The sequence below is a fragment of the Suncus etruscus genome, chromosome 12 (genome assembly GCF_024139225.1).
Source record: "Suncus etruscus isolate mSunEtr1 chromosome 12, mSunEtr1.pri.cur, whole genome shotgun sequence".
Lineage (NCBI taxonomy): Eukaryota > Metazoa > Chordata > Mammalia > Eulipotyphla > Soricidae > Suncus > Suncus etruscus.
The window spans coordinates 84,915,810-84,929,637 of NC_064859.1; the positions used below are offsets into that span (position 1 = coordinate 84,915,810).

A 13,828-nucleotide genomic window follows, 5' to 3' on the forward strand; every position below is an offset into this window, starting at 1 on the left:
ATATCCAACATTCAATTCCTAACCTGTCTTAAGTGACTTTTCAATAATACCAAGTGTAGTCTGAATTCTTTCAAACTGCTCTCCTATAGGACATGTGTTTATTTTTAAGCCTAAATGTATTTTCTCTCTCATGGAGCTGTAGAACATGCTTTGCTTTCAAAGTAAAAGGAATAAAAAGGGGTGTAGGGAGAGAAAATGGGCAGGGGATTAGTCTAGGTTAAAGAACTCATACAATAAAATGCATAAAACTTGATTGAATCCAGAGCTGGAAATAAAAATCTACACAAGATATATTAGAAATAGCTGAGAAAATTCAAACAAGGGCTGGTGAGGGATGATAACATAGAAGTATTAATTTTATTAGGTAATATAATGGTACTGAATAATAGTGTTAAGAAAGAAGAGTGGTTCTGAGTAGATGCAGGCAGAAGTATTTATTATGAAGTAGAATGGTTCCATAAAAAGCAACTGTGGCACTGTGCTAGCAATTGCCAGATCTAAGTAAAGAATTTAGAAGTGTTTATTATTATTATGCTTTAACATTTCAGCAGATATAAATTTTTAATAAAAGATGAGAATTCTTTTTAATTGCAAAAATAGTGCCCTGACTGGTGGAATAGTACAAAGGTTAAGGCATTTGCCTTGCATGTGACTGACCCTGGTTCAATCTCCAGCACACATGGGCCCTTGAGCACCAATAGGATTGATCCCAACATACAAAATAAATAAAAATGGAGTTAATGAAGAAAGCACCACGCATTTCTTGAAATATTTTACTGTAATTATATACAATTATACATCAATTTATCTTACATACACTTTTTCTAAAAGCATGCCTAGTCAACATTAAGTAGTTTCTCAACCTGCAATTCTTTATCTTAAATACCTTCTCAGTGCTAATTCATGAATCTCTATTTTACATATAAATTAAAATACTTTCAATGCCTGCTTTAAATTAGAGGCAATTAGATTCGGGTATCAGGATCATTGAGTTTTCAACATGTTTTCATAAGTTCTTCTTTGTTTTTCTTCTTTGTCTAGAATAGTCTGTTTTAGGCTCAAAGTGGCATCTTGAAATCCAGGATTTAAATCTAATACCTTCTTGAAATCCTCCAAAGCATTGTCAAAATATCCTATACCAGAACCCAAAAATGGAAAAGAAGAGTTGAGTACTTGGATACACAGTACATTGCAAAGTCTAGATATACACATTTTTGTTTCTATATTTATGAGCTTTCAATCATCACTAATAAAGACTTGGGGGGAGAGGCTGAGGAAGGATCTCACAAAGGCCAGGCAAGTGCTCCACTGTTGAATCACAACCCCAAACCTTTCCCAGATTTTCTCTGTGATATCAAACTAAGCAGACCTATGATTCTACTTACTCTCAGAATAACGCTAAATATTAGTAACAGATTCACTTATTGAATTATTTATAGGTAAGTAGCATAAATAAACACAAAGTCTCCAACACAACTGTATCACTTCACTGTGTGACATAACTACTGTGAAATTTGGAAACAAGAAATTTTCCTCAAATGCCTTATTTGAGAAACAATACTTGTAAACCACAGCCCCCGACCCCTTTATTTATATTGTTTCCTGTGCCTTCACAGACTAATTGGCAAAGTTTCATAGGTGATCGCTGGCATTATCCTCATTTTGCAGTTGGGAACACTCAGGAAACCAACTAATGGGGTCACCCTCACTTGCGCTCCCAGAGCCAATTCCCACCCCAATACTCCACTGTGGTTGGCAAATGCCTCTAAAAGCCTAAAATAAACTCAGGTGTGCTCCTGCCTTCTTGACTAGAAACCTAAATTTCCCCTTCACTTTGCCACTTGGATAATCACTACATTCCTTTTTATATTTGGGTGCTTGAAATTAATAGAAGAGAGTCAAACCCAAAAGAAAAACAAACCTTACCCAGCCTGTACAGTATCAGCCCTCTGTTGTAATAGGGAACTTCGAACTCGGGCTGGACCTGTATGGCAGCCGTGTAGTCATCCATGGCTTCGTCGAAATCAACCCTGAAGTACTTGATTTGCCCCCTGTTGTTATATGCGGTAGCCAAATCCTTGGGGTGGCATTTGCTTTAAACAAAAAGTTCACATTAAAACCATTGTGTCACCAACTCCTCTCGCTTCCTTTCCTGTCTCTTTGGGGCATTGTCAAACTTCATCTTCCATAACGGGTCATCTCCCCCACTAAAACGCCAACTTGTAGAGAAAAAAAGAAAAAGAAAAAACACTAAGCAATCAAGAAGTGGATTCCATTCTTGCTTGTGCCTTAACGACTTGTGAAGCTTTTCTTATTAAAATGTCAGTCTGAAAAGCATACATTATTTTATAAGGTGTTTGAAGCCCCTGTTACCAGCCAAGTTGTTTGGCTGACTTTAATATTAAAACCATTGTTCATTTCTCTAGGTAAAACCAGCAAGAACACAGAGACCAATCTGAGCTGCTGAGCTTGGGAGGGAAAGCCAGACTGAAGTTCATCACTGCTATGTACATGTCACAATTAAACCCTCTGTGAAAACTCAGTGGGGAGAGAGCTGTCCTCTGATCTGCTCAGCCAGAAGGCCAGAAGCCAACCTTCTGAAAAAAAAAAAACAACAAGGTTCCTGTCCACTTGCAGGACTGTGTGCAAATGGACTGTGACTGAGCCACCAGAGGCTGGTAAGGAGCATATGTAAAGTAGACCGTCCTTCCTGAATGTTTTGGTGCACCAGTGCTCTGACCAATCCCCAACTCAGCAACTGAGTCTCTCCATCCCAAAATTTGAGCCTGTTGTATACATCCTTTGCAGAGAATACTGTTCTTTCTCCAGTCTTCTCCTCACCCATCCTCCTGCTTCTTTCCTTAGCATTTCCTTTCTCCTTCTCTCCCTCTCCTTCCTATCATCATATTTTTCTTTCTTTTCTTGCTGGCAAAAGAATTCTCAAATTTGAAACAAACAGAGAAAACACAAGCAGAACTCAGTAGTTATTTCTTTGTGCCAGAGAGAATCTGCAGGAAATGTGTGACTGCAGGCAGTGCTATTAGTAAGTTATTCCTCTTCACATCTTGATCTTGAGATCTCAGATGAGGAATCTCAATGCTGCTGCCTAGAGAGGGACACAACCTAGGGCCTCCTCAAACCTATTCTGGCAAGGGGGAAGAATGTAACAACTACCAAAAATTGTTCTTGTGAGCTATGACCAAAGGAGAATGGGGAAGGGACACTTCTGGGGTCACATGTATTACTGTTCAAATAGGAGACCTTCCTGTTTTTACCACTTGAACTGCTAATGGTATATAGCTGTAAGAAAAATGCAGACTATGGTCTCCAGTCAAGTTTTGCCATTCAAGTTCAAAGCTTCAGAACTTTATAATAGGGGCCAGAATGATAGTACAATGAGTAGGGCACTTGCTTTTCATGCAGCCAACCCAGGTTGGATCTCAGTATCTCAGATGGTTCCAACCATATTACTCCCCCACCAGGACTAATTCCTGAAAACAGAACCCTTGCATGCTACTTGTGTGCCTCCCTCCCCACCAAAAAAATATAAAATAAAATAACTTTATTATGTATTTCTTAAATTCAGAAATTTTCTGAATAACATGATTAAGAACCAGAGCTCTTTGCAATAAATTCTGGAAATCAACTTCTTGAGGAAACTGTAACTTTACAGCATTCTGTAATGACAGTGGTTATTGCGATAGAATTTAACCAAGTTACCTAATCCAAGTGTAGTTTTTCAACATTTGCTAATGTTAGGAAAGGAGGAAAAAAATTAAAAATGAGATTCTAACTAGGGACTACATGTAAGAAAATTTTCATAAACCGTTCAGTGAAAGTATTCAGTGATTAAAACACTATTTCAATAGGATTCACTGATCCTCACACTCAAAGACTAGTGTAAGTTTTAAGATACTTATAATGGTTGAAACAAGAGAATTCCATTTTTACTCACAAGTGCTAAAATAGTTTTGGGGTTGTCAGAAAATAGATTAATTTTAGAGAAGAAACTTAACTTTTTAAGCAAAATAATGTAAGTTAGGTCTGTGCATGATCCGACCCATATTAAATAAAATGCCTTTCCCTTCCGATGACTTTGCTGCTTAATTTACCCCAAATAACCCAACTCTAGAAGATAAACTATGAGGAAAAGTTATGGTTTTCTCTGCATGTGTGCAGGAACAGAGATTTATTATTGGTTGGTGGTGTTCGTTTTTAGGCTACCCTGAATCACACTGTCTCCATCTACAAAAAAAAAAATGCTGTGTTAAACACTCCATGAATTAGGAGAATAACACACTCTGTTTTCATACTTAATATAGAATATGTTTATGAAGAAAGTGAGAAATGACTTAACTCACCCTGAATGAAGGGGTGATGTGCATGGCAGAGGCAGGACTGGATAGGGGTGTTGAAACTCTGCAGCTAAAAAAACAAATCATTCTCTGCCCTACGCTGAAGATTCTGAAGACACACACCAAACCCATCCACTGAGATGAGCCAAGAAGGAAGGGAAACAAGATCTGATAGTTTCATGCTACTTGTTGCTGATACTTTTGGGAAGTTAATAAATCAGTCTAATCTCAGAATCTGAAATAAGATTACAAAAGAATACCTACTGGTTGCGGGGAAGGGGAGTTGTTGACCCTTCCCTGTTGACCATTCAGAAAATCCCATAAACTGGTATTGTGGTGGAGCTGGAGAGGTAGTAAAAGGTAGAGTACTTGTTCTGCACATGGCCAATAGGTTTAATCCCCAGGACCCCCAAGTGGTCCCCCAAGGCAGAGAGGAGTGATTCCTTAGTGCAGAGCTAGATGTAAGATCTGAGTACTGCCAGGTGTGGAAAGGGAGGGATGGAGGGAGGGAAGGAAGGAAGGAAGGAAGGAAGGAAGGAAGGAAGGAAGGAAGGAAGGAAGGAAGGAAGGAAGGAAGGAAGGAAGGAAGGAAGGAAGGAAGGAAGGAAGAAGGAAGGAAGGAAGGGAGGGAGGGAGGAGGGAGGGAGGGAGGGAGGAGGGAGGGAGGGGGGGAGGAAGGAAGGAGGGAGGGGGGAGGGAAGGAAGGAAGGAAGGAAGGGAGGAAGGAAGGAAGGAAGGGAGGGAGGGAGGGAGGGAGGAGGGAGAGGGAGGGGAGGGAGGGGAGGGAGGGAAGGGAAAAGGAAGGGAAGGAGGGAGGAAGGAAGGAGGGAGGAACGAAAGGAGGAAGGAAGGGAAGGAGAAAGGAAGGGAAGGAGGGAGGGAGGAAGGAAGGAAGGAAGGAAGGAAGGAAGGAAGGAAGGAAGGAAGGAAGGAAGGAAGGAAGGAAGGAGGGAGGGAGGGAGGGAGGAGGGAGAGGGAGGGGAGGGAGGGAAGGGAAAAGGAAGGGAAGGAGGGAGGAAGGAAGGAGGGAGGAACGAAAGGAGGAAGGAAGGGAAGGAGGGAGGGAGGAAGGAAGGAAGGAAGGAAGGAAGGAAGGAAGGAAGGAAGGAAGGAAGGAAGGAAGGAAGGAAGGAGGGAGGGAGGGAGGAAGGAGGGAGGGAGGAGGGAGGGAAAGAAGGAAGGAAAGAAGGAAGAAAGGAGGGAGGAAGGGAGGGAGGAGGGAGGGAAAGAAGGAAGGGAGGGAGGGAGGAAGGGAGGGAGGGAGGAGGGGGGAGGGAGGGAAGGGAGGAAGGGAGGGAGGGAGGAGGGGGGAGAGAGGGAAGGGAGGAAGGGAGGGAGGGAGGAGGGGGGAGAGAGGGAAGGGAGGAAGGGAGGGAGGGAGGAAGGAGGGAGGAACGAAAGGAGAAAGGAAGGAAGGAGGAAGGAAGGAAGGAAGGAAGGAAGGAAGGAAGGAAGGAAGGAAGGAAGGAAGGAAGGAAGGAAGGAAGGAAGGAAGGAAGGGAGGGAGGGAGGGAGGGAGGGAAGGGAGGGAGGGAAGGGAGGGAGGAAGGGAGGGAGGGAGGAAGAAAGGGAGGGAGGGAGGAAGAAAGGGAGGGAGGGAAGAAGAAAGGAAGGGAGGGAGGGAGGAAGGGAGAGAGGAAGGGAGGGAGGGAGGAAGAAAGGAAGGGAAGAAGGAAGGGAGGGAGGGAGGAAGAAAGGAAGGGAAGAAGGAAGGAAGGAAGGGAGGGAGGGAGGGAGGGAGGGAGGAAAGGAGGGAGGGAGGAAGGGAGGGAGGAAGAAAGAAAAGAAATGCACAAGACAGTTTATTTCTCTGATTGAATTTCAAATGAGTTTAACGAATAGGGTAAGAATCATAAACCTCCAGTAAAAGTCAAAGCAGCATCCTGTCAAGAAAATTCAAATCCTTGAGGGAAGATCAGGATGGCAGAGCAGGCAACTCAAAACTACCAACAAAATAAATATTTAATCAGTTAATCCCCCCCCCCTTTTTTTTTCTCATCCTGCTCCATTTCAAACCACTGGGAATGCAAAACTGGGGATGCCAACACGTGCTACTTATGCGGGCACTGCACAGACCAAGTAGGCATTTTGCAGGCACATCTCCTAAGATCACCAAAAGCAAGGCAAATCACGTGTTACACATTTTCTGGTCAAAATATGCAGATAAAATAGTCTCATCATGTATTGGGCCTTAAATGCATTAAATTTAAGATTAAGCTATCAAATCAAGGTGAGCAAAAGAGCCACGTTGAGTTGAATGGCATAGGGGTAGGGAACAAACTGGCGATTCCAAAAGATGGGGAATTCTCGGGTCACACCATTTGCTATGACAACAAATCAATTGCAAAGGGGAAAAGAAAAACAAAAGACAAGGAGCCCCACAGATTTGAGACCTGTTGAGCTGAAAACCAATCTAACCGGAGTGAATAAAAAGGAAAGCGTGCAGCCGACCCAGGTGGATCCTGGCATTCCCCAAATGGTACACCCACATACACAGAGACGCCCCTGTTCCCCAAACACTTCAAGATAGTCACCTCCCCGGGGCCTCTTCCCCAGGGGCTGCGCTGGCGCATTTGCGAATGTAAGCGGTGTACAGCGCCTCGGCCTCCTCGTAGTCGCCCTTCTCGAACCGAGCTTGGGCGCGGGCTAAAGTAGCGGAGTCGCTCTCGGGTCCCTGCTGCTCCTCCATGGGTGTCGGAGGCCTCGTTCTCCCGGAGGGATGGATGGAGGTTGGCGCCTAAGCGATTCGCAGCGGCTGCCGCAGCTGTCAAGAAATTGACCAAGAAATTGACTTGACAGCTGAATCGCAGCGGCGGAACTGCAAGAGATTTGTGCCTCGTGCGGACCCGTAGAACCGCGAGACATGTCATCAGTTCGCGCGGCGGCCTCGGGGTGACGGGCGCTTGATTATGACGAAAGCGGAAAAAGCCCCTTGTAGACTTCAAAAATGACAGCTGCCTCCAGGCTTGCTTGTTGACTGTAGCAGCCTCGGGGTCCAGCCAAGCATCCCAGTGACTGGAATAGGGCGCGGGGCTCTATGGGGAATGAAAGGGTCTGGGGCTCACCGTCTCCGGCTGCTGGTGTCAACAGAATAGCTAGATAAATTCTGTTGTTCAAGTAAAATAGTCTTCTGAAAAGGATATGCTAGCCTGCAACACTATGCTGTGAGCCAGTGTTTTTCAACCTTTTTGTGCAAAGGTACTTTTTTCTTTTTTCTTTCTTTCTTTTTTTTTTTTTTTGTCTTTTAGGTACTATTTTTTTCATAAAAAAAATCATTAGGCACACCACCATTAGAAAATGTTAAAAAAAAATCTAACTTGTGCCTATATTGATTATATATAAAGTAATAGGAATCAAATAAAGACAGAAATTATTTAATACTTTATTATGAAATAAGGATTTTTATAATTGTTATAATTTTATAATTTTTATGTATTTTATAATTTTATGATTTTTTATATTTTATAATTGATTATATGTAGAGTAATAGGAATCAAATAAAGACAAAAATTATTTGATATTTATAATGAAATAATAAAGTTTTTTATAATTGTTCATATTTCTGTTTACTTACTCATTGCAAAACCTGGACCTGTTTGGCTGAACACAAAGCTGATATTCTGGCAGGAATCAAAGAAAGACACACATGTAGCTCTTCATTAACAGCTCTCAGTCTCTGTCTTTAGTTTTTATAGTTCATAACATGCACTTAGGCTCACAAATAGACCAATCATGCCGAAGCTGCATGTTAAAGATGAAATTGGAATTTTTCCCACGGCACACCAGACAGTATCTCACGGCACTCTAGTGTGCTGCGGCACAGTGGTTGAAAACCGGTGCTTTAGCTACCAAAAGTAACCTGACCACACTAACAATCTATGTCCTAAGAATGTCAAACAAAGGACTTCTCTTTGCTCCTGCCTTCACAAATGATCTCATGGTGAGCCTCAGAATCTTGAGGTTTCTTTCAGCAAAACCATGCTTTTCTGAAATGGAGCAGTAAAAACTGAAATGTATATAAGGATATGTGTATACACACACACACACACACACACACACACACATATATATATATATATATATATATATATATATATATATATATATATATATATATATATTTACACATTCATTTCCACCAGCAATGGATGCGTTTCAGTGTTCAATGCCCTCATTAACACTTGTCAATTTTGAGGTTAGCTGTTTTAGTTGTACATAATGGAATCTCATTTTTTCTAAATCTTGCTAAAAATATAAACTATACCAAATGAGAAATAGTTAATCATCCTAAGCCTCTTGCATGTCTTGTCCATTTTATCTTGGCAATATTTTAATATTTCAGAGCAAAAATATCATGAAGTATAGAGCACTAAATCTTCCATTTCATCTGTATCTTCTTTTAAAACAACTAAACTGTTCAAATAAAAGTAACACCTCATATGTAAAAGGCTATTGAACTTTTTTTTTTTGGGCCACACCCGGCGGTGCTCATGTTACTCCTGGCTATCTGCTCAGAAATAGCTCCTGGCAGGCACGGGGGACCATATGGGACACCGAGACTCGAACCAACCACCTTTGGTCCTGGATCGGCTGCTTGCAAGGCAAACGCTGCTGTGCTATCTCTCCGGGCCCAGCTACATCAATACTGATCATTTTTTTATTTTCTACCATGAACATGTAATTTAAAAAATCACTTCAAAAAAACCTGAGTAAATAGTCAAATCTAGAGGGTAATTTCATATCACATCAAAAACTTAGTATCTTGGAGCTGTCACATTATAAAATTTATCACTCCTAGTTTTCTCATTGAAGTCTGGGAACATAGTTTCCTCCCATTTCTAACTGAGAATGTCACTGATGCCACCAGTCACCTGGCATTTGTTTTGGACCTTTCACTATGGTGACAGCTGTTTCTGCTGCTGGTTCCTGTTTATTAGCCAATGTTATATGTTACATCTGCTGTGCCTCATGTCCCTTTTCTATTCTGAATTCCAACAACCATCCAGCCGACCCCCACAATTTAAATGAAAATATAAAAAATTTAAGTTGAAGATAAAGGAGACAGGATATAATTTATTTCTACATCAGTATTTGTTACTCTCATAGTTTTAGTTGTTGTTTTTTCACATGGTGGCACAGAAACTAAGATTTAAGCACAGGGCTGGATAAATAGTAGGGAAGTAAGGCACTTGCCTTGCATATGGGTCAGTCCTGGTTCCATCCTTGGCACTACATATGCTACCCTAATCCTGAGCACAGCAGTAGTAATCACAGAACACCACTATGTGTTGCAAAAAAAATTTTTTTGAGTTCTTGAAATACAAAAATACTACTTTAAATGTATTCTAGAAAAAGTACACTAAAATTAGCATTTATTATGATGGGGAACAGTCTATGTTGTGAGTAGCATTTATCAGTCAGCTCTATCCTATTTGTTTTAGGTCTGGACAGGGGCCATACGCGGCTATGCTCCAGGACTAGTTTATTCTGCACGCAGAGTTTGGGGAACAATATGAGATGCCAGCAATCGAACCTGGTTAGTCATATACAAGGCAAGTGTCTTCCCACTTTTCTCCAGCCCCATCTATCTTAATACTTTGACCTGCCATACTACTTCAGCATCTTCAACATACTGCCTCATATTGTCGATTCAGTTTATCTCAAGCTACTTGTAATAAAAGGCAATTCTCCCCTTTTTACTTGGGGAGAATTTTTCCTTCATGTTGGACAAAATCAACTAAGCCAATGATCTCTTCAAAGCATAGTCCAAGAAACAGAACAACTTGCTAAAATTTTCAAAGACACAAACCCATCATAAGCTTTTGAAAAAGAATCAGTGGTCTTGTTGATTATATATTCACATTTTCATATTTGTTTATCCAAGTACGTGTGTATATGTATTTGTTTTAGAGAAGTGACCAAAAAGAAACAGCCATTCAGGATAAAAATAATCAGTTGTAGGAAAAAAATTTTATGATCTCCATGTCTATTCATGTATAAGCAAATTTCTTGACTTCACTTTTTCTACTGGATAGTATTCCATTGTTTAGATGCACCACATTTCTTTTGTTACTCATTTATTGTCAATCAACTGGGTTGTTTCCAGATTCTGGCTATTGTACATAGTGTTGTAATGAACATAGGTGTGCAGAGGGCATTTTTTATTATGTCTCATATTTTTGTGATATACTCCTAGTAATATTGTCGCTGGATCATATGGAAGATTAATTTCTTGCTTTTGGAGGAATATCCATAGTGTTTTCCAAAAAAGCTGACAAGTCTACATTCACTCAAGCAGGGAATGAGCGGTTGTAGAAAAACATGAGGGCTTAACCAGCAGAATGGAAGGAGTAGAAGATGAAAAGTTCCAAATAAGAGTCCTCGAGAGATATGTAAGGAAAAGCTTGAGGCATCAAGTCTCAAGACTGATTGTTAAAGCAATCAACTTTGAGTTCTCAGCTGATTCCTGGGATAAGAAAGGAAAAGGGGGGTGGGGGGGTAATGGGGTATGGACCACAGACATATTTCTGAAGATGAAGTCTTCCAGGAACTTTTCACCCTACTTGTAAGATTTCTAGACTTCTCATTTACTTTAGGCCAGCCATCTACTATGAATTTATCTAGGTCCTAATCTTTTCTCATTATTCACCAGTCTCAATCTGCAGCATGCTATTTGTCTCTAAAAACCCAAAAATCTTTCACATATGAGAGTGCACTAGCCCAAGCATTAAAGCTGAAATAACAGGGTGGCATGATTCTGTTAATTACTATCTCCAGTAAATGAGCCAAATCAGCACAAAATACTAATGAAACTGCTGGGTTCTTGTTTTCATACACAATGATGAGAAGACCAATTCATGAGAAATTAATGGACATTATTATTAATACAAAAGAGGTAAGAAATTATACACTACTGATTACAATTTTTCTTTATAGTTGATTACAATAAATCAAAACATGCATTCAAGGGAAAAACACTTCCCACAGCCCAAGAGTTGTTTAAATGTGGCATCCAACCTGGTGAGCAATGTTTCAACTAGAAGTATTATAAAATGCAGATTTATAAAAACAATTTTAATTATGTCACTGACAAAAGTTTTTGCATAATATAAAGGGTAGATGTCAAATTCCTTCTCACATTCTTAAAAGGGTATGAAAAAGCTATAGGAAAATACGGCTCTTAGAAATAATTCATATTATAAAAACATCTTTTCACTTCTGAAAATAAAATATAGGGGACATTCAATACCTATTTAATAAATATATCTAGAGAAAGAGTTTATTTCTTATGATAATTGTTTAACCTCATATTACAGATGGTCAGTTTTCCAAATTCAACTTTCTCATTTTGTGCATATGCTTGTTCTAAGATTTTGTGATAAGTTAGATACCTTGAAATACATTGAGAAAAATAAACTTCTATTAGAATATTTATAGCAGAATTTATATCTACCAACCACAGACAAAAAAACAGGAAATAACTTCCAATTTTTTAATAAAAATAAGCATCATTTGTTATACTTCTAGGAAAATATCTTAATATGAGTGTATGTAAGTATAGGCATACATTTGTTTAAAGATCTACCTATGAAATAATGGTGCTGATTTTTATATAAGGATATGAAAGTCAACCATGTATACAGTTAGAATTATGTATGTACATATATACATATATGTATATGCTACACCTTTGTTCCAACTATAAGCAATTTGTCTTTTTATTTATCCCACAGGATTATGGCATAAGGGACAGAAGCTGTATTTGCTGATTTCCTGGGCCTGGACACAGTGTTTGCACACACTGCACATCCAGAATTGATAATCGGTGATTGGGCTTCCTGTGGCAACACATATGGGAAGTTTCTCTTCCTCCCTGCAAAATACAAGGGAAAAAATGACATTGCACCAAAATCCTCTCATTATTTTAAGTTTCATTTCATTTTAAAAACATAATAACTGAAAAATATTTTAAGTAAACCTCAAATGAAAATTGTCCTTGGTGCCAGAAATAGAGTTTAGGAATAAAGAACGTGCCTTACATGTATAAAAGCCTGGTTTCAATCCCCAATAACACATACACACACAAGTATTTTTACAGTGAGAAAGTATTCATAAAAATCCAATGAAATAATGTCATGTTAAGGTACATGACTTCAAAACTAAGTGTACAAGTAAAAGTCCACATTTCTAATAAGGTAGAATTACATCTAACTACAGTTACCTTTCAAGAAAGCTGTCCAGTTCAGATTTTCTGTTATCTTTTGGAATATGTTTGGTGAAGATTTCCATAGCAAGTTCTTCATATTGCTGTTTCTGTTCAGCATTGAGGGTATCCAAAGATTCAAGCTTTACAAAAGCCTTAGAACAAGTACCAAAAGCTCTACTGGTACATGCACAGAGCGCTAACAGAGAGTAGATCTCAACGGCCGAGATGATGTCTTCATAGTCTCTCAGGTGAAGAGCTAAGAGAGAGTGAGACAGCTCGGATTTTGAAGTTATCGAAAATCACCAACATGAATGGTTCAGAACCTATGTCAGACTGTTTAAGCTAGATAAACCCCAGCAAACTGAAAGGAAACAGGCCAGAGTGATAGCACATCGGGAAAGGTGATTGCCCTGCACAGTGCCAGCCTCCATTGAATTTCCTACAACCCCATATGGTCCCTTGAGCCCAATCAGGAGTAATCCCTGAGCAGAGACAGGAGTAAACCCTGAGTACTAATTGTGTGTGCCCCACACACACACACACAAAAACTTGAAGGAAAACAATGCCAGGAAAGATGATCTCCTCAGGTAATTCTCCAGCTAACCACACAATTTCTGTGGAAATAACATACACCAAATGATGCACAAAGCTCTGCTGCTTGGAAATAAACCCACAAAGTATCTGGGGTAGAAATGAATACATCTCTTGTTCTATAAAAATGATAGAGATTTCTGTGGCAATCCAGAAAAGGTAAATTAATGTTACACTATTAGCCATAACTTTCAAGGTAGTATCACATTTTTTGTTTTTGTCTTTGTTTTGTTTTGGGGCTACATGCAGTGACGCTCAGGGGTTACTCCTGGCTATGCACTCAGAAATCACTTCTGGCTTGGGAGGCCATATGGGACCCCAAGGGATCAAACTGCAGTCCTTCCTAGGTCAGAGACATGCTAGGCAAATGCCCTACCACTGCGGAGAGATAGCATGAAGGTAAGGCGTTTGCCTTGCATGCGGAAGGACAGTGGTTTGAATCCCAGCATCCCATATGATCCCCTGAGCCTGCCAGGAGTGATTTCTGAGCATAGAGCCAGGAGTAACCCCTGAGCGCTGCCGGGTGTGACCCCCAAAAATATTTAAAGCAAAATAGTATGAAATCATATTTTTCCTTGTGTTCATTTGAGCAGATTGTTGCTTTTTTATGTGTCTTACTCGAAACAATCGTGCTTTAAGGAACAAAAGAAGCAAAAATAAGTCACTAAGTTGTCAA

At 40.0% G+C, this 13,828-nt stretch overlaps 2 protein-coding genes across 3 annotated transcripts in view; both read right to left on the bottom strand.

Moving 5' to 3' along the window:
- Positions 1–791: 791 nt before the first annotated feature.
- Positions 792–7,107, bottom strand: TTC32 (tetratricopeptide repeat domain 32). Its single transcript, XM_049784832.1, has 3 exons — positions 6,890–7,107; positions 1,927–2,093; positions 792–1,133 (listed from the first exon to the last, which is right to left on the bottom strand). The coding sequence occupies exons 1-3, from the start codon at positions 7,042–7,044 to the stop codon at positions 985–987; spliced, it is 471 nt and encodes a 156-aa protein (XP_049640789.1). The 5' UTR covers positions 7,045–7,107; the 3' UTR covers positions 792–984.
- A 4,815-nt stretch (positions 7,108–11,922) lies between these two features.
- The window catches only part of WDR35 (WD repeat domain 35), a 74,085-nt gene continuing 72,179 nt past the window's right edge, over positions 11,923–13,828 (bottom strand). For both annotated transcript variants that reach the window (XM_049784811.1, XM_049784812.1), the window contains 2 exons: positions 12,577–12,817; positions 11,923–12,228 (listed from right to left, as the gene is read on the bottom strand). In XM_049784811.1, the coding sequence (XP_049640768.1) occupies positions 12,078–12,228; positions 12,577–12,817 (392 nt within the window). In that variant the 3' untranslated portion in view covers positions 11,923–12,077. The remainder of the gene's footprint in view (positions 12,229–12,576; positions 12,818–13,828) is intronic.